This window comes from Ictalurus furcatus, chromosome 28 (genome assembly GCF_023375685.1).
Source record: "Ictalurus furcatus strain D&B chromosome 28, Billie_1.0, whole genome shotgun sequence".
Taxonomy (NCBI): domain Eukaryota; kingdom Metazoa; phylum Chordata; class Actinopteri; order Siluriformes; family Ictaluridae; genus Ictalurus; species Ictalurus furcatus.
The window spans coordinates 15,824,281-15,845,249 of record NC_071282.1 but is presented as its reverse complement, the minus strand read 5'-3'; the positions used below and the strand labels follow the sequence as shown (position 1 = coordinate 15,845,249).

General features: G+C 36.5%; 1 protein-coding gene across 1 annotated transcript; it reads right to left on the bottom strand.

Moving 5' to 3' along the window:
- Positions 1–630: 630 nt before the first annotated feature.
- tmc2a (transmembrane channel-like 2a) lies at positions 631–19,584 on the bottom strand. Its single transcript, XM_053617620.1, has 19 exons — positions 18,218–19,584; positions 13,632–13,644; positions 11,525–11,680; positions 10,064–10,154; positions 9,888–9,969; positions 8,336–8,442; positions 7,894–7,992; positions 7,641–7,783; positions 6,820–6,967; positions 6,461–6,649; positions 4,809–4,988; positions 4,503–4,661; positions 3,533–3,661; positions 3,388–3,455; positions 2,688–2,927; positions 2,155–2,280; positions 1,952–2,030; positions 1,135–1,261; positions 631–1,020 (listed from the first exon to the last, which is right to left on the bottom strand). Exons 1-19 carry the CDS (start codon positions 18,510–18,512, stop codon positions 818–820), a joined length of 2,634 nt encoding a protein of 877 aa, XP_053473595.1. The 5' UTR covers positions 18,513–19,584; the 3' UTR covers positions 631–817.
- Between the last annotated feature and the right edge of the window lie 1,385 nt (positions 19,585–20,969).

Here is a 20,969-nt window from a genome sequence, read left to right as displayed (position 1 = left end):
ATAATATTTTTGCCTCATTTGTTTAATTGGGTTCTCTTCATCTACTTTTAGGACGTGTGTGAAAATCTGTTGATGTTTTAGGTCATATTTATTCAGAACTGTAGAAAATTCTAAAGGGTTCACAAACTTACAAGCGCCGTAATATTCAATATTAATATTCACTACACTGTAATAATAAGGACAACTTGCATACAATCATTATAGATTCAATCATTATATGTTCACATTACAAACATACAGCTTATGAATATATCAGGGAAAAAAACATTGATAGAATTAGTCTAAAGTCTGCTAAAAAGTTAAAGAAGTTCAAATCCCTAGGAAAACATCCGACTTGCAAGCCTGATATGGCAACCTCTAGCCATTTTAACACTGTCATTTATATCAGCCGGTTTGTTTGTGCCAAAAGCTGGAATGATGATATATGTATGATGTAACCGAAATGGGATACCTAAACATTCCTAACAAAACCTGACAGTTCCATCTCCACTCTCTCGACAATAGCTATATAATATACAACAAGTTACACGTTGCCACTTTAAATTTAACGTCCATTGCCCTGAATGGTCTACTTGTGTTAGATATTCGAAAAAGTATTTCAGAATACTATACAACCACTCTTACATATTCTTAATGTAATATGCAGCGCTTAAGCTGAATTAAAAACATACCAGAGTCTCTATTCATTATGTATCATTTGTGAGAAATTGGAATAATTAAACAGGTTCAGGAAGAAAGACTAGTATATAGTTCACTGCATCATTTAGGAGGTAGTCTGATACTGTCTAATGCTCGTGGCTAGCGCTAGTGTCTAGTACTATTGTCCCTTTCGATGTCCTGCCCCTGGAGCCGGCCCCGGGTGTCCAGGCAGAGGCCCAGCTGTCCTGGGGCCTGGTGCTCGGTTCACAGGTCCTCGGGCATTAGGATTAGCTGATGCCAGCGTTACGTCTTTCTGCAGGTTCACACCATTCGCAGCTGATCCTGGCTTCACTCTTGATGGTTTTCCTCCACCAGGTTTGTCTTTAGTACGGAAAGAAAATATGAATGAATTTAGGACACTTATGTTTTAAAAACGTTGCTTTACTTTATAGAGTCAAATGTTGTCAACTGAGCTCATTGCTGTAAGGTAGAAACTTTTCTGACCTGCTTGGTTGCCTGAATCCGGCATATTGGAGCGTCTGGGTAGTAAATCCTCTAAATCCTTCATCACTTGATTGGTGCTGTCTTTGTTATTCCTCCTGTTCTTTTCCTCATCTCTTGCCTAAGAACAACGTGAATAATAATATTATAACAGTGAAAGATATTAGTCCAACAATTAAATAACAACATTAATAAAAAATAATATAAATAAAAGTCCTAAAAGTAGATCAAGAGAACCCAGTTAAATAAACGTGACAAAAATATTATAGTTGGGCATTTATTGAGGGAAATGATCCAATATTACATATCAGGTCATATTTATAAATCAACACAGATAGTTTTTTCCGGTTGTGTCCGTAGCGTGAGCGGCTAAGAAGGGTTCGCTGTCATTATACGGTACGAGAGCGGCCTCTCGAGGCGAAATAAAAACTATCACTGACCAATTTTGTTGTGTTATTTGAAGTGTTTTTTAAATTCATTTTGGATGTCTTTTTGGTTCAGTTTGGATGTATTTATTTTATTTACTTTAATATTTATTAATAGTTAATATAGTATTTCCTATAGTATAGTATTTACATATCTATTTCATTTAAAAAGGTACAATACATTTTCATGGTACAGTCAGTACTGTTTATTTTTGTAATAAAGTTCAGCAATGTTACTTTCTGTGTTATGTTTTCATTCAGTATCAGTTTTTACCGGCTGATTAATCGGTTACTGGCAGTACCGCCCAACTTAGTTATCGGTGTCGGTAAAAATCCACTATCGGTCGACTTCTACTATATTGTACTACTTCGTTCTCCAAACTTACCATTTGCATTTTCTTTTTTAGCTCGTTGTTGGCGTTCTTATAGGCCTCAGACACTGAGTTGAGATAATAAATTGCCAGACTGCAGAAAAAATAAAACACATTCTTTCATTACGGAGCGTCAAAACAAGGGACAAGTCGGATGATGTACAGAAACCTACTGATGCAACTGAGTGCAAATATAATATAATGCACAAGTGACTCACACCATGAGCAAAACAGCTGGGATGATGAGGCCGGGGTTGGCTGCGTAACCGAACAGCTTCCCCATAAATGACGGCAGATCCAGCTCTATCGTCTCAACAATCACGTCAAACATCCGCTCTTTGCCACTGTGAGAGGAGATAAATGTGTGCTCACAAATCCAGTAATTAAAGCTGAGGTTTAATTGAAAAGGTAAGGAGGTGGACATTGCAGTTCATGAAGAGAAATAGTTTTTTTTTTAAAAGGACCAAACTAATTAATAAAGTAAAATATACTGAAAATTATGCTTCAGGAGACGAGCATGGGAGGGATGAACGTTCCAAGAAATTATGAAAAATATTCAGGATTTATGATTGTTTTGCAGTTTTGCTTTGAGCCAAATCATTTTGGATATTTAGTTTTGTCCTTCAAATTGAGCAGTATAATATTTCAGCAAGAGTAGTGATAGTAATATCAAAGGTTTACGGTTCATAAGTTACTAATGTGAAAGCATCATAGAGTAATGATAGTGTGTGTGTGTGTGTGTGTTTATGACCTAAAGGGCCCACAGTCAAAGGATGGTGGCAGGGACATGATGGTGTAGACGACAGGCAGCAGGCTGAGGAAGAGGATGAGAAGAAGGAGACCCATGTAGAAGTTGTTGGATTTCGAGGCCTTGAAGACTCGCTCATGAGGCACATTGGAGGCCATGACGGCCCAGCACTGGTAGTACATCGAGGTTAGGAGACGGAGGACGTTGATGCCGACCAGACCAGGAGCGTAGAACGCTCCCATCCTAACGCACACACACACACACACACACATACACACACACACACACACACACTACAATATGGAGGTGATTGAAATAACAAAAGTACATTGCACTGGATGTTACAGTGAAGTCCATAAGTCATGTTGTTGCTTCCCTTTCTCTACTCACACACACTTCCTGTATATTACCTGTGTAGATGCAGGGGCCAGTATACACACTAGAGGGTGCTGAATCCAGGTAAGTAATCACCATAGGATAATGTGTGTCTGAATCTCAGGAGTGTCAAACATACAGCCCAATAAAGGTGCTAATAATTTGGCCCACTAATTTAAATTAAAATATAATCATCTTGTGCAGGAGCTCAAGTAATTTAGCCAGTTCACCTAGAGTAGAAGAACGGCATGCGCAAATGTATTGCACGATTTTTTTTTTTTGTGCACAAAAACGATACTGTATTGTGTCTCATGCACTTGCGTCCTACCAAATCATCCCTTGATTGAAGACCAATCCAAGGACATTGCCGCTGATGTCAAACTCAGCATAGGAGGGCTGAAGATAGAAGTTAAAAATAGAAGTTAGTTACCAAAATGGTGCAACATTAAAAGCTGAAGTGTCAGATCACCTACCCAGCCTGCCTCCAGGTCCCAGCACCAGCAGTAGTTAAGGAAGCGCACAATCAGAGCCCTTGCAAAGTCCCCAATGAGGATCGTCAGATACGTCACTTGGATATCTGAGACAGTCAGTTTTACAAATTCCTACGGAGAACAGTGTGTTAGCCAATATGCACGTTGCTACACGTAAAAATACTGAAGGACGACAGTATGTATGTGGTGGCCTGGGAAAACCCCTCACATGGTCAAATTTGGACATTTTCTGCTATATTCTTTCCTGAACTGAAATATGATTTCCGTTCGCATGTATCTTAATCACAAAACACGAGCCTCTTCATTGTCTCTTCACTCCATTGATCTCAGTTCATGCTAACATCGTTGAGGAAATAATCACTGATTCATTCAGTCAGCTCCGTTCAGTTGGTTAAATTTCTTCTTATTATTATAAATGTCTTTTTATAAGGTCATTTAAGCATTAAAAAACTGTTTTCTGTACATTGCCTGTAAGTGCTACAAAATAAATTGATTAGAGTTAGGATTAGTCCATTTCTCTATGGCACTTAGCCATCCAACAACTTGATTAAATCATGACAATCAAAGCTAGCAAGGTTTTAGACAATTTTACGCCAACTGACTGCATTTGTGTCTCAGCTTGTTAGAAATCAGACTAAATAAAAAACATTTCCAAAGCAGACAAAAGCAGAACAGAAATTTCCAATGTCACCTGTATATTACTTGCAGAAAAACTCTATTTTTTTCAAAATTATTGGGTTTTTAAAGTGCAGTGAAACCTGACGGGTTTTCCCAGACCGCCACACACTGAAACCGACTGAAACTTACTCAGAATGGACTGGAATTTCTTATATAATAATCACACCTAAGCAAAAGGCCTCATCCTATAAAATCATCTAATACAATCCAAATCCACTGAAATATTTTCACATTAACACAGTGGGCGGTGAGAGATAACAGGGAGCCTCATTACTATCCCCACTGTTGTCTCCCAGCACGGGCCACGGATCACATCAGCAGGGTCAAGGGGGGGCGGCGTGCCTGTCCCGTTCGGGTTATTGGCACTGTAGTTGGCATAATATTCCTTGAGGAACCACACGCTGGCGTTCTTTATGGATTGTTCCTGCACCAGCTTAGAGAAAAACAAGCAATATTCAATACATTACATTAGTACTCTCTACTTTTCCACAGAAACAATCTAGACTGGTATGTAGCAATGATTTAACACATCAGTGATTTCATATCAAAAGCAACGACAACATGATGATCATGATTATACCTTTTCATTGACCTCATCGAACAGAGCCAGCAGGAAGGTGTACAGGTTACCCAGGAAAAGGGCGAAGATGCGTCCGAGTTGCCACTTGAGGGCGATGCGGGGGTGGTAGTCCTCCAGCTCGGCGATAGTCTCAAACAGCATTGGGCCCACCAGTCCGAGTAGCGACATTATGATCTCCATCTGAATAAAGTCCACCAACATTTTACCTCAGTTTAAGCCATATTTGGCTAAATTTGCATACCCCAAATTTGAATTTTTTCTGAATGTATATATGAAGCTTTCTTCGTCGTAATTTCTAATCCCACTTTTGCATGGTAATACTGCTAGCTATTATATAAAATCCAAAAAACGGACAAAAAAAAAGGCTGCTTGGAAAATTTATTTTGATTGAAAATATACCAAAAAAATAGCTTTCCACTTCTATCCCGAATAAAGCTTACGGCTAAATATTATAAGGAATAATTTACCCATTCTTTTCCTGCAGTTGCACACAAGCATTTATAGTAGCAAAGTAAAAAAATAAAATAATTCAGTTGTATTTAGTATTTGCCTCAATATTCACCTGTTTATTGATGTGGGGTGACAAGAATAGGTTTAATCCATAAATGCGGGTTGTAAGAAATTAGAAAGGACTTGAAGTCAGGAAAGTACAGCATTGGCCAAATAGCACTAGACTAGCAGATTTCAAATGCCACCCACAAACAAGCCAGACAAAATATCCCCAGTCAAAAATATCAACACTCCAGTCTTAACAAATAAGTTATTATACAACTGCAAGCAACAAAATGTAGCCCTTTGAAGCCTCCAGTCCACATAGAAACAATGTTTTGTGTCACTGAAAAGGAAGCTCTTTGAAAATGTCCTCAAAGCTGGAGAAATCATGTGGACAAGAAAAACATTTTTGAAAACGTGTCTCACAGAGTCTACCGATGCGGATTTGTGTGCAGTTGCCGGATGTGCAATGTTGAATATCCAACCCAATCTGAACCACTGAATATGTGGAAGCGAATTTGTGAAGTGAAATTAAATGGACCGAAATTTGCCTGTCGAATAATAATAATAATAATAATAATAATAATAATAATATAGGTGGTATTTTTAATCAAACTGAATATTTTTTAAAAATGTACTCTGGAAGGTGAATATTGATTATTGAATTTTTTGTAATGTTCACAGCTTAAATATACAACCATGTCGAACTGCAGCCCCTAAAATGCAAGCCCTGTAAATACAATGCATTCAAATACAAGAACTGTTAAGACAATGCATCCCCCCCCCCATCCCCCCCCCGATTACTGCAATTCAACAGGCTTTTTTGTTTCAAAGACATATGACATTATTTTACTTCCATATATACACCCAGACATGTGTTAGTTTGGACTTTATATCAAACATTTTAATCATTATCATGATCTTACCTTTGTGTTCAAGAAGACTATATAAGTAAATTTTCCTGTTTCTAGCTGAACCGTTCACTTCAGCAAAAGTAAACGAGCGAATGGAGGCACAGGAGGTCTCGGGAGTGCTGCTTTTTTATTCTTGCTAATGTTCTTTGTTATTAAGACCATTAAAAACTTCATATTTCGTCTTTTTTTTTTTTTGCTCATTTATGGTATGGAATGTGTAATATGAAGACAGTTGTGCTGTATTACCTCGTTTTTCTCATACCAGCTCAGGTCGTTCCTGCCAGCAAACTCTTGTGAGCGTTTGACCACGAAGTAGATGAGGTATCCGCTGCCTCCCAGGATGCAGGTAATGAGGAAGTTAGCCAGTACACGCAGGAATCTCGTGAGGTGGATGTTCTCATCCTTCTGGTTCTCCTGTTCATCCACGATGGACTCCTACAACACACAGGAAAACCTTTCAATACAAAGACTCACACTATCAACACTTAAGGAAGACACAGAGTAGATTTTGTTTCCAGCATCCCAGAAAAAAACAAGCACACACACACACACACACACACACATAATACATGCTAACCTAAACACCCTCAGATTCACATACACACCTTAAAGCTTGTGGTGATGGAGGCGAACTTGTTGTCGGCCGTCTCTGCGTTGCCGATGAGGTAATCCCAGCTTGTGAACATCTTCCAGGCGAAGGTGAACTCATTGTCCTCGCTGTCCCCACCCCCCACATCTGCGTTTTTAGCCATCCTAACGGCGAGAGTGGACTGCGTTCATAAAAATGGGAATCCACTCTAGCTGCCAGGATAACAGAAGCGCATTCTTCTGTTTTGACACATGGCGCAATCGACCGGTTCGAGCCTAAGTCTAAGTCTAAAGTCTAATTCTGAAGAACTAAAGGCTCTATTTTCATGCAGATGCAAGTGGAATTTGTTGGTATAATGCTGAAATGTTGTTACTTACTTGGGTGTGAGTCAATTTTTTCCAGTCCTTGACTGGTTGGCTATTTTTGTGGTCAAAATGAAAGGCATCTGCACTGATATTGGTGGAGAGGGTGTGACATTCATAATTACCCAACTCACTTTGGGCTAAAATTGCACTAATATTAGACCCCCAGTGCAGACAGAAGGCCAAAAAAGGTACTCTCCTGACTTCATATTTAAGGGCATAGAATTCTGGTCCTGTGCCATGATCACGAAAATAGGAGCCTTAAAAATCCAAAGACATAACGTATTTTTTTATTCATACATTCTGACGTACGTCACCTCTACAGCTACACTACGTAAAACTGCAAATACTCCTGAGAACGTACACATCTTACGCTGATATACATTACAGAATGAACTCTCTACCTTAAATATGACCTGTACTAATATTTCATGCCATTTCTAGCAGCTCTAGTAATGGATGAAATGAGACTCACGTTCGGATCACAACCATCAGGCTATACCCGAAGGTCCCAATGCCCACCAAGAGGTAGGACAGAGGGAGGCGGAACTTCAGGAAGCCAATGGTTCTCTGGTCATTATAGTAGCCATAGAATAACACAGAGTACTTGCAGTAACCCTGTTAAAATAAAATGAGACTATTAAATAGTGGAAAACGTCAGTTCATTCTTTAGAATGAAAATATAAATGAAAACATGGGACTCTTGTGATATAGTTAACAGGTCTTACGCTAAAGTCGGTGAGAACTGCGTAGTCCATTGCCGTGTCCTGTTCTTCTCGCGGCACTGTTTTCCGAGGAATAGATCCATAAGGGAGGCCCATGAGAACCTATAAGATATACATCCAATTTGAGTTCAATGGAAAAATATACTGTATTTTTTTTTTTTTTTTTTTTTTTTGCAAAATAATGTATTCTTCAGGGTTCATACAGCTTTTAAAGTACTAAAGACACCAAGCTTAAAACAAGCATGTCATTATTTAAATACATGTACAAGGGAAAGAGCCTTACACTCAGTTCCACCGAGAGAGTGAATTTGGCTCAGGATACACACGAGGAAAACCGTTCATAGCATCGATTTGTTGTATTCAGTTCATTTACACATTCAAAACATTTTAAGCATCTGTAGGAACCCTGATTGTTGCGCATAAATAATTAACGCCCCACTCTGACCTCAGGGATCACAATCAGGCCGAAGGTCAAACTGAACAGAACAAGGTTCATGCCATACATCCAGCGGAGGAAGATGAAGTACGAGGCGACTGAAGAACCGAAGTGACCTAAGAATTCAACACAGAGGTTACAGGATTAAAATATTATAATCCTATTAATTTAGGTTTAAAAAACAAAAGAAAGGCAGTTGCTATAGTTTCAACAAGGTGAGGAGGTGTTTCGAGAAAATCGTTATAAAAGAAGTTAAATAACCACTGGTGCGAAATAATGCTCTCATTTCACATTTTATTTCATTTTTAAAAAAGCTATTTAAATGATTTTATTTTTTTAGATGATTTGCCTGAATAGCACTTAAAACCTTTATCACCTGATCTCTCTGCAACAGAGCTTTCAAACCATTTTGAAAAATCCACTGCTTATAGATTGCAGATCTGCTTATGGATATATATATATATATATATATTAACCCATCACTTATGGTATAAGGAAGACATGCATCAAGATTCATCTCTGTATGTTGAGTAATTAAAGCAACCCGGGTAGCAGTTCTTGAATTTAATAAAGGTGTTAAAATCCTTACTATTACTCATAACAGTGTAGTGTATTTTGGGGGCAGTGGTGGGGTGACGGTTAAGGCTCTGGGTTACTGATCAGAAAGTCAAAGGTTCAAGCCCCAGCACTACCAAGCTGCCACTGTTGGGTCCTTGAGCAAGTCCCTTGACCCTCTCTGCTCCAGGGACGCCGTATCATGGCTGACCCTGCGCTCTGACCCCAACTTCCTAACATGCTGGGGAAAATGTGAAGAAAAAATAATTTCACTGTGCTATAATGTGACCAATTATTAAGATCTCCTTTCACCTTCTTGTGTTTTAGTTGTAGAAATGAGGCCTTGGGAAAATGATTGAACGGAGTCGATCCTATACTTTCCCCAACACCCGTAATCAGAATCTGAGTCAGATTCAAGTTTTAGTTGTTGATTTGCAGAGCTCAGGACAATCTCAGCATCAACATTTTATCTCAAAGTTTGGAGATTGAAAGTTTTCTGTGTTTTACTTTATAAATATTTCAGTGTTTATTTTACGAGATCTCCCTTCCCGTATTGTGTTTTAGTTTTTGTAATTAGGAAAGGAATTGAATAGAATCAACACCAACACCTGAAATCAGAATCAGAGTCGACTCCAAAATTGCTAAAGTCAAACAGACGTAATAACCTGCCCAGGTATGGACTGTTGCAGAAAAAATTCCTGATTTCCTGGTTAATACAGCCAAATGTGTTGAATTTCAGAGAATATAAATTTGGTGATTGCTAACAGGATGTACAGTAAATTAGTTTTGTATTTCTAGCGTTCTTAAAAAGATTGCTTATAGAAGCCTTAATTCCAATAATAAATTTTAGCCGGACAAGTCGATCAAACTGAAATGCCATGTGGTGGAAATTCAACCTGTAAAATGAAACATCACCACCAACACTTTAATAATCTCAAGTAAATATGTCATATGTACAGTATGTTAATCGCGTCATTTATAGATCACACCGAAATTTGTGACTCACTTTCAACCTCTTTTATTTTCCGTTCCCAGGGTATGCAGGCTGTCTTGAAGTTGTCAAAATCTCTCTGAAACTTGATCCATTTCTGACAGAAAAACAATCACAACGGTGAACAGCTCGGACATGATGCATAACGTCAACATAACAGTGTAAAGATAGGTATTTTCTGACATTCTTACCTTCATCATCATGACTTTGAAGGCATACAGTTTCTTGCCCTTCCCTTTGCCCAGCGCACCTTCAAACTTATCCACAAACACCTGAGCTTCCCTAACAACAGAAGATCAGCAAGTGAGTAAAAATGTAGTGTTGTTCACAGCGCTGGACGGATTTAAAAACTCTCCATCATAATAAAATAAAATATTATTTAGTAACAATTTAGTATGAATAGTTCAGTATAGATATGAATATATAGCATGAATAGTTCAAGTACTAGGGGTTGCAAAGACCAGTCGACTAGTTAACTAGTTGCTGCTGTGGGGGGATGTCAACTAGTCGGGTGGTGGGGAAAAAACATCGAGGCAAATGTCAAGGAAATGCTGGGAAAAGTTTATTTTTTAGGGTTTTTTTTTTTTAAATTTAATGGACTGTTAACACTTTGATATCGCTTTTCATGAAGTAGAGAGGTGTTTTTGAATCCCTCTCCCATCTGCTCTCAAAGGAATGACTTGTCTTGTCTTTAAAGAGCGCTGTCAGAGCCACGGGTTGCAGATCATTATCCAATCCCACTCAGCTGGTTTAGAGTCAGATAAGATACGTAGAGTGCATGCCAGCTCAAAAAAAAAAAAAGGCTGATCCAGACTCGTTTTTGGATTATTCCAAGACCAGAGTTGGACACGGAGGAAAAACCTCCCAGAGTCTGCTGCAGCCATAACATCATTAAGTTTTAATGAGCTTCTGTGTCGCACAGTGTTGTACGCTCTTATTTTCAGAATCTACGATTTCAGCTCATTTCTTAAATAGTCTGATACACATATTTATTATCTTACACATTTATCGCACCGATTTGTTTACTTTCATAGTTAATAGTGCGGCCTAAAAAAAAAATCATTGAAGCTGAACAATTGTATTTGTAGCCTGTGTGTTGAAATGTAAGTGTGGTTTGACACATTCTTTGTTGCACAAACAAGACAGCCTGAAAACAGCAATGTTCTGAAACTATGGAAAAGATGACTACTGTATTCGACTACTTTCTAAATGACTTGTTGACTTATAAAAATGAGTAGTTGCGCAACCCCTACAGTGAAACTAATATGAAAGGTGTGAAGTGAGGAATGTAAGCAAATGACTCCTGAGAGTTTAAGGGGTTAAAAATAAGCTAATCAAGCTAAAATACAAAATTTACGATTTAGAACATACAAGAAACTTGTACATTGTAAACTTCTTTCGTGTAAGAAGTTTTTTTTTTGAGTTTGAGATTATTTAAAACCATTTAAAACAGTATTTTCTCTGTATAGGTCAGGTTACAAATTGAATAATTAAATCCTACATCTTTACTTGGCCCGAGATTTTCTGAAGCCTTTTGTCTTGTTCACACGGATATTATAAATACTGTAACTTAACCATTGACTGACTAAACTCCATGTGCTAAATCTAAAGCGTGGCATATGAGAACACACTTTCACACTCATCCACAGTACTTGAGGTGTTTGAGCCTCCTCTTCATCCGCCACGGCTTGCTCCTAATGTTCGCGATCAGCTTCTTCTTTTCCTCCACCTCTTCCATTAGCCGAGCCCTCTCCCCCTCTGACATGGACTCCTCCTCCTCCTCCCCCCCCTCTGACTTTGAGTCCTCACTGGGATAGTGGGGACGCGCAGGGGTGGGAGGGAAGAAGAAAGAAGGAGCAATGAGCAATGCTACTACAGGGTATTAACAGATTTATGCTGATCTGGGACCAGTTTTGCAGCTTCAGCCACGTCAGGTTCCTAGACCAGCATAAAAAGGGGAAAGCGGAGCCTGATGGTCAAAGGGTTTCAGATTTTTAAAGCAATCAGGGAATAATGCAGTAAGTCCAGCACTATATGCATAACCAATAATGCATGTAAAGCCACAATGTTACAAAAGAGTCGCATGAACTTCACATGTGAATAAATACATGAGTCACATGTGAAATTACATGTATATATTTTTCACACATTTTTCACATGTAGGGGACTTAAAAAATTCCCCCCCCCCCCCCCACATATTCTTTTTCCCTTCCGTTTCACATACGATGTTTAACACATGGTTCATTCATTCATTTTCACATGTGATTTCGTTCCCCACATGATTCTTTTTTCACGTGTTTTTTTTTCTTCATTTTTTGCACGTGATCGTTTTACACGTGGTTGATTTATTGTTCACAGTGAACTTGTTTTCTCATTTGATCTTTAAAAACTTCTTGAATTATTTTCACATGATACACATGATACAGTAATGTTCAGTAATGTTTTTCACAATGGATTTATTTTCACGTGATTTTTTTCACAATGGATTTATTTTCACGTGATTTTTTTCACAATGGATTTATTTTCATGTGATTTTTTCACAATGGATTTATTTTCACGTGATTTTTTACAATGGATTTATTTTCATGTTAATTTCTTTTTACAATGGATTTATTTTCATGTGATTTTTTTTACAATGGATTTATTTTCATGTTAATTTCTTTTTACAATGGATTTATTTTCACGTGATTTTTTTTACAATGGATTTTTTTTCATGTGATTTTTTTACAGTGGATTTATTTTCACGTGATTTTTTTAACAATGGATTTGTTTTCACGTGATTTTTTTCCACAACAGATTTATTTTCACATGATTTTTTTTCACAATGGATTAATTTTCACATGATTTTTCATAGTGGATTTATTTTCACGTTTTTTTCCCTACATGTTTGTTTTCACGTGATTCCCCCACATGATTCTTTTATCCACATGTGATTTTCCCACGATTAATTAATTTTCATATGATTTTTATACACAACTCATTTTCACAATGATTTTACTCTCACATGCTTTTACACAAGATTAATTTATTCTTAGATCTGATTTGTTTTTTGCACAAGGTTCATTTTTCACATGATTTTTCACAATGAATTAATTTTGATTATTTATTTATTTATTTTTACACCTGATTACTTTGGTTTCACTAAGCTTTACACAAGATTAATTTATTTTCACATGATTTTTTCCCTCTCTGTATAATTAGTTTATTCTTAATATATAATCAGTTTATACATGATTAATACACAAGGCATATTTGTTTGTTGTTAATATATTTTCTCACACAAATACTTGTTTAACATCTCTGATCAATATATTCTTCAGATGATGTCACATATGTTTACTGGCGTTCACATGCTACTTCCGGTCATAATATGTTGAAATGCACCTTTATGCGTTTTCCAGGTGTTTTATACACATAATCACATGTGAAAAAACAGACGATCACATGTGAAAAGTATGTGATTTTCACACAAGGGCCAGACAATAATGAAGAATCCTTTGCTTGTCACTTCGATAATCTTAAACCATGAGTGTTTTAAGAGAGGAATTAAAGTTTAGAAGGAACAGTTCAAATTTCACAAAAAAAAAAAAAAAAACGAAATCAATACAATATAGAAATTTTAATCATTCCTTAAAAATCAAATCACCCACCACACCCACTCACCACTTTGAGTCCTCACTGGGATAGTGGGGACGCGCAGGGGTGGGAGGGAAGAAGAAAGAATGAGCGATGAGCAAATACTACAAAGTGTTAACAGACCTGAGAGCAGTAACTGCATGATATAATCACACGAAAAATCTCATGATTCACATGTGAAATTACACGTATGTGTTTCAGATATTTTTCACATGTGGTGCATGGTTTTTATTTTCACATGATTTACCCCCCCCAATACAATTCAATATTTTCACATGAAAATAATTCCCCCAAAAGAATTTATCACGTGACTTTTAACGTCATTTATTTACATCTGTGATTTTTACATATGATTAGTTTATTTTCACATGCTTTTTTTCATGTGATTAATTTATTTTCACGTGATATTTTTCATGTGATTAATTTATTTTCACGTGATTTTTTGATGTGATTTTTGTTTACATGTGATTGATTTATTTTCACGTGATATTTTTCATGTGATTAATTTATTTTCACGTGATTTTTTGGATGTGATTTTTGCTTACATGTGATTAATTTATTTTCACGTGATTTTTTGGATGTGATTTTTTGCTTACATGTGATTAATTTATTTTCACGTGATTTTTTTTGGATGTGATTTTTGCTTACATGTGATTAATTTATTTTCACGTGATTTTTTTTCATGTAATTAATTTCTTTTCACGTGATTTTTTTCATGTGATTGTTTTATTTTCAAATGTGATCTTTGTTTACATGTGATTAATTTATTTTCACGTGATTTTTTTCATGTGATTAATTTATTTCAACCCATGAATGCTTTTTAATGTGATTTATACATATGAATCGATATTTACGACGTGGTTTTGTTACATATGATTTACTTTCACGTGATTTTTTTTTTACTACTCATTTATTTTTGCCTCATGATTTTTTTTCACGTGATTTTTTACATGATTTCAGATGTAATCATTTCCCCCCACATGATTTGTGCTTTCACATTTGATCTTTTTACTACTCGCTTGTTTTCACATGATTTCCCCCACATGATTATATGTGATTTTTTACATTATTTGTTTTTCAGATGTTATTTTATCATGCCAATCATTATTGTTCACATGATCACATCGCCCAGGTGATGTCACATGTGTTTACTTAAATACACATGCAGATTCTGATCAGAACATGTTGAAATGCCCCTTCATGTTTTTTTTTAAATATATATATTTGTGATCACGTTATTCACACAATCACATGAAAAACGATAATCGCATGTGAAATGTATGTGATTTTTCACACAAGGGCTGGACAATAAAGAATGACTTGCTTGTCATTTAGATACTCTTAAAACATGAGCATTACTAGGAAAGAATGCTTTCATTATGCAAAATCTAAATCAATAGATCAAAATGTTTCGAACCACTCCTTCAAATCAAATCACCCACCACACCCACTCACCGCTTTGAGTCCTCACTGGGATAGTGGGGACGCGCAGGGGTGGGAGGGAAGAAGAAAGAAGGAGCGATGAGCAAATACTACAGAGTATTAACAGATTTATGCTGATCTGGGACCAGTGTTGCAGCTTCAGTCTCATCAGGTTCCTAGACCAGCATTAAAAGGGGAAAGCAGAGCCTGATGGTCAAAGAGTTTCAGATTTTAAAGCAATCAGGGAATAATGTACATCGGAATTAAAGAGTATTTTGGGAATATTTTCACAACTGCATATTTACATGCATAATCAATAATGCATGTTAAGCTGCAATGTAAACCCAACATATTTCGGTTCCCCTTACAGAAGAATCACGTGAGCTTAATATGAATAATCACACGTGGTTTTTAGACATTTCACATGTCATATGTACAGTACACTATATGTTCCACAAATCTGTCAATATTAAATGGACTTTTCACTTGCAGTGCATGTATTTCTATTTTCATGTTTGATTTTCACACATAATTCATTTATTTTCAAGTGTGATTCACGTGATTTTTTTTTTTTAAAAACAACAGATAATTCATTTAATTTCGTGTGTGATTTTGACACAATTTGTTTTTCACACGCGAGTTTCACACTACACACAAGTGAAATGTATGTGATTTTTCTGTAAGCACCAGACAATGATGAAGAATTTTTTGTTGTCACTTAGACACTCTCAAATTAAAGTTTATCAGGAACAAGTTAAAGTTACACAAAAACTAATTCAACTAATTCTCATTACAATTTTTCAAGTCACTCCTTAAAAATCAAATCACCCACCACACCCACTCACCACTTTGAGTCCTCACTGGGATAGTGGGGACGCGCAGGAGTGGGAGGGAAGAAGAAAGAAGGAGCGATGAGCAATGCTACTACAGGGTATTAACAGATTTATGCTGATCTGGGACCAGTTTTGCAGCTTCAGTCTCATCAGGTTCCTAGACCAGCATAAAAAGGGGAAAGCAGAGCCTGATGGTCAAAGAGTTTCAGATTTTAATGCAATCATGGAATAATGTAATATGTCCAGTTCAATTAAAGAATAATCTTGGGCACAAATGCATATTTCCATGCATAATTAATAATGCATGTAAAGCCACAATATTTAAAAAAGAAGAAGAAGAAGAAGAAGAAGTGAGTGTTTAGGTTAAGCCCCTTACAGAAGAGTCACATGAACTTGTGAAATAAACTCAAGAACTGAATCATTACATGAATCACATGTAAAATGACACATATATGTTTCCTATCTAGTGTATGGGTTTATTTAAAAAATTTTTTTTTTACATGTGATTCATTTATTTTCACGTTTTTTTTTTTTTACGTATGATTTGGTTATTATCACATGATTTTTAAAAAAATATATGATTAGTTCATTTTCACATGTGATTTTACATGTGATTCGGAATCACTAGCACGTGATTTTTTACACACGATTCATTTGTTTCCGTATGTTCATTTTTCACATGGTCTCATTGTTCTGATGTGATTTTCTCACATGGGTAATTATTTTTTCGAATGTGATCATGGTATGGTATTCAAATAATGCCATTTGAAATATGATTTAAAAAAATAATAATTTGTAAGGGGGGCAATAATGAAGAATTATTTTACATGTGATACTCTTAAAACACAAGTGTTGTTAGGAATGAAAGATGACATGTAACCATCAAAATGATGTACAAAATAAACTAACGCATCACAATGTTTCGAACCACTCCTTCAAATCAAATCACCCACCACACCCACTCACCACTTTGAGTCCTCACTGGGATAGTGGGGACATGCAGGGGTGGGAGGGAAGAAGAAAGAAGGAGCGATGAGCAAATACTACAGGGTATTAACAGATTTATGCTGATCTGGGACCAGTTTTGCAGCTTCAGCCACGTCAGGTTCCTAGACCAGCATAAAAAGGGGAAAGCAGAGCCTGATGGTCAAAGGGTTTCAGATTTTAAAGCAATCAGGGAATAATGCAGTAAGTCCATCTCCGTTAAACAATACTTTGAGCACAAATGCATATTTACATGCATAACCAATAATGCATGTAAAGCTCCAATATTAAAAAAAAAGTGTTTGTTTAGGTTGAGCCCCTTACAGAAGAGTCACATGAACTTCACATGTGAATAATCATCACATGTTTTCAGATGATTCATTTATTGTCATGTGGTTCATTTATTTATTTCCCTGTAATTGTACAGGTTATTTTTTATACACAATTATTTAAAAAAAATTTTTTTACAAGTGATGTTTACATGTGATTTTATGCATATTTATATTTAAATGTGATTTCCCCCTCCCCCACCATAAGATTACATATTTTCACATGTGAATTTAACCTTTGTTTATTTATTTTCACACGTGATTTATTTAGTTTCACGTGTGATTTTTATACATGGATTCATTTATTTTCACGTGATTTTTATTATTTTTATTTTATTTTTTTACACAATTGATTTATTTTCAAATGTGATTTCTTTGCATGGCCTATTGGTTTTCTCATGTACATTTTTTTTTTTTACATGGGGTTTTAATTTTCAAATGTGATTTTCTCATATAATCACATATTATTCACATCATTTCACGTGAAAAACAGATGACGACCCGTGAATCATATGTGAATTTTCCATAAGGGGGACAAAATGAAGACTTATTTGCTTGTTACTTAGATACTCTTAAAATGTTAATGTTGCCAGGAATAAAAGTTTATCAGGAACAGTTAAAGTTACATGGAAATCAAATCAACACATTATTATTATTATTATTATTATTATTATTATTATTATTATTATTATTATTATTTACAAATCACTCCTTAGAAATCAAATCACCCACCACACCCACTCACCACTTTGAGTCCTCACTGGGATAGTGGGGACGCGCAGGGGTGGGAGGGAAGAAGCAATCATGGAATAATGCAATCATAGAATAATGCAATAAGTACAGGTCTGTTAAAGAATATTTTGGGCATAAATGCATATTTACATGCATAATCTATAATGCATGTAAAGCCAAACCATTAGCTGAGTAGGCAATGCTGAAGAAATATTTGCTTGTTAGTTCATTGCTAAAATAGACAATAGAGAAATTGTTCCTAGCTAATAGGTTTGTTGACTTAAAGCTGTTTTTTACTTATTGATATTAATTCCACCTATAAAAAAAAAAGTATTATTTAAAAAAAAGGAAAGAACAGTTTTGTAATAGCATCATTAAACAGAAACCGTTTCGGTTGTTTCTGAAACACCATACCTACTGCTTTTCTTCTTAGCACTTTTGCCTCTCTTGTTTTTGGCTCCCGCTGGCTTTCCTCTCTTCCGATTCCCTGCACACCTCTTCGGAGGAATGTCATAATCACTGTCATCCTCCGAGGCCTCCCTTGGAGCTGCTTTCTTTCTGTTGGCTGCCTTTCGACCTTTAGGGGGCTCAGCGTCTTCGTCCTCGTCCCCACCGTCCTCGCTGGTGGCTGCTTTGCTGTTTCTGCCTACAGCTGCTTTATTGTTTTTGCCTTTGTTTTTGCCTTTCTTGTCGTCTGAATGCATACATGCAGGTATACATGGATGCAGATAAAACAAAGCAGCACGTTTTTCACATCATAGCACTGGGATAAATCATTTGACGGCTTTTAGAAATGGATCATGATTGTGCAGTAAACTAGACCAGTGGCAGGCATGCAGACCCATGATGCTAAAGCACAGAGTGGATGGAAGAAGCCTTGAGATGCCTTAAGCCCTTGAAAGAACTTTACTTTTAAATGTAAAATCCTGGCCATTAACACTTGGAAGAAGTCCATTTTTTGGCAACCCCCCCATCTAAAAGGCCTAGCACTAGCTACACACCAAACGTCTATGAAATGCCGCTAATTATTTAATAATTTCTAAGAAATTATTTAACTTTCACTTGATGCTATTGATAGCTACCTCACCAACTATAGTATGCTAGCTCACATGAACTTACATTGCTTAAATAACCTATATTTACCCAATGTTAGGTCATGTGAGCTAGCATGCTATCATTGATGAGGTGCTTCTGCTAATTCATGCTAGTTAGCTAGCTAACAATATACAATTTAGATAGTGGCTATGTCTCACTCCAGTCATGTGGGAGAATTTGTGAAGATTAGTCATTGTTTTCATTATTCCGACTTCAAACAATACAACACACTGCAATTTCTTTTGTTTTACTAGAAAATAAGGGCAGTTTTAGTTTTTATCCAGCATTAGTCAGCATTGTAAATGTAGCTGTGTTCATGTTCAACATTAGCACACATCTCAGACTGATCTTTACACCACAGCGGTGTTGAATTCTCGAAATTTCTGACTTGAAATTTCAAACGTGCCCTAACCACTAAACCCTAACTGTACATAAAATGTAAAATAATAATAGAACTTTATCATATCAACAACCCTTTTTTACTAAGGGTTAAAAAAAAAAAAAACTCAAAAGAGTTCCAGTGATTACATAATTTTCTCCGCTTCTCCAATCCTCAGGATTCAGTTTGAACGTTCAATATGAACACATTTCTGCCCACTCTGAGGCTTGTTTGCCAGCCGAAGGCTTCATGCGGGGCTGCAGCTGTATCCCATTCACAGCATACAGCAACAATAAAGTAAACACTCCACAAATGCATCTACAAATATATATATGTATATATATATATATATATATATATATATATATATATATATATATATATATATATATATATATATACACATGGTGTGTTTTTACTTACCCTCAGCACTCTCCATTCCATCAATCTCTATACCCACTAAGTGACAAAAAAACAACAACCTAGAGTTCCTCAAAAGCACAACATTTCAAAAATGAAGCATCAAATAATATTTTTTATGAGAGATCTTAAATGTCCCACCTTCTGCTAATTTTGCTGTATCACTTTTCTTTGGCATTTTGAAAGTCCTTGAACTGTTCCGTGTCGGTCAGGATGGTGTAAACGTTCTTCTGTGTCTGCAGACAGTAGTCTGGCGCATTCCCCCAGTATGAGGTGTGCAACTACTACCCCGTAACTGACTCCCTATATCCATGGCAACGTCACATGATCTCAACGTCCCATCAAATATGTCAAATTTCAGCAGACACGGTGCCACTGTGTCCATGTATACTGTACAGAACGAACAATTTCATAATAGGCTGTTTAAACAGAGAGGTGTGAGGTGTATTCTCAGCGGAGAAACTGAATTAGCTAGATCGATGAAAAAGAAAGAAGAGTAAGGAAGGATTTGTAAGTCTTTCGGACCCTTTATTAAACACTGTTTGACACATTAAGGGACAGATAAGATCACAGTGCTGTCTTTTGAGCAACAAAACAACATATTACGCCTGATTAAGCCATCAGATACACTCTCACTCATAGAGACACATGATACAGTGACACTTAGCACTTGTCGTGAGGCGAGCACCCTTAAACATTTAATGAAGGTTTAGGTTTCCATTCAAGAGGCAATTAACCACATTTTCACAGAGTATTAAGCTTTACATGTTCATATCGTTAGTCGTAATCAAGAAAAGCTCTGGATGCAGTTATGTGTGTGTTTTTCAAAAGGAGCCAATAAATATGCCCACCAGACTTTTTATTAACCAGTACTATTGTGTACAAGTGTGACATATGAGCTGCAATATTGCAGATAAAAAGAATAGCTGGGTAATCTACACACACATACACACACACACACACACACACACACACACACACACCTGTGCGCCCATGTGATATTACACACCTAGACACCTGGTCGATGATACAGAGGGTCTCACTTTTCACACATGATCCACAATATAGTTAATCAGTCTGAGTGCATTAGCCGAACTGATATACAGAGATATCTGTATATACAGAGAAGAGCAAACACGCCATCGTGACCATGACAATGTTGCACAAAGGTAATGAAAATGTTCTATTTCTCAACTCAGATGATGGTGAGTTTAATAATTCATGGTTTGGCTCATGTAAAGTGTATGAGCAGCACTTAAATGTTAAT

Coding starts and splice junctions, on each gene's coding strand:
- tmc2a (XM_053617620.1), bottom strand. CDS start 18,512: ATGCATTCAGACGACAAGAAAGGCAAAAACAAAGGCAAAAACAATAAA. Junction 6,650..6,819: donor CCATCACCACAAGCTTTAAG/GTGTGTATGTGA, acceptor TGTGTGTTGTAG/GAGTCCATCGTGGATGAACA. Junction 3,456..3,532: donor GGGACCTGGAGGCAGGCTGG/GTAGGTGATCTG, acceptor TTCTATCTTCAG/CCCTCCTATGCTGAGTTTGA.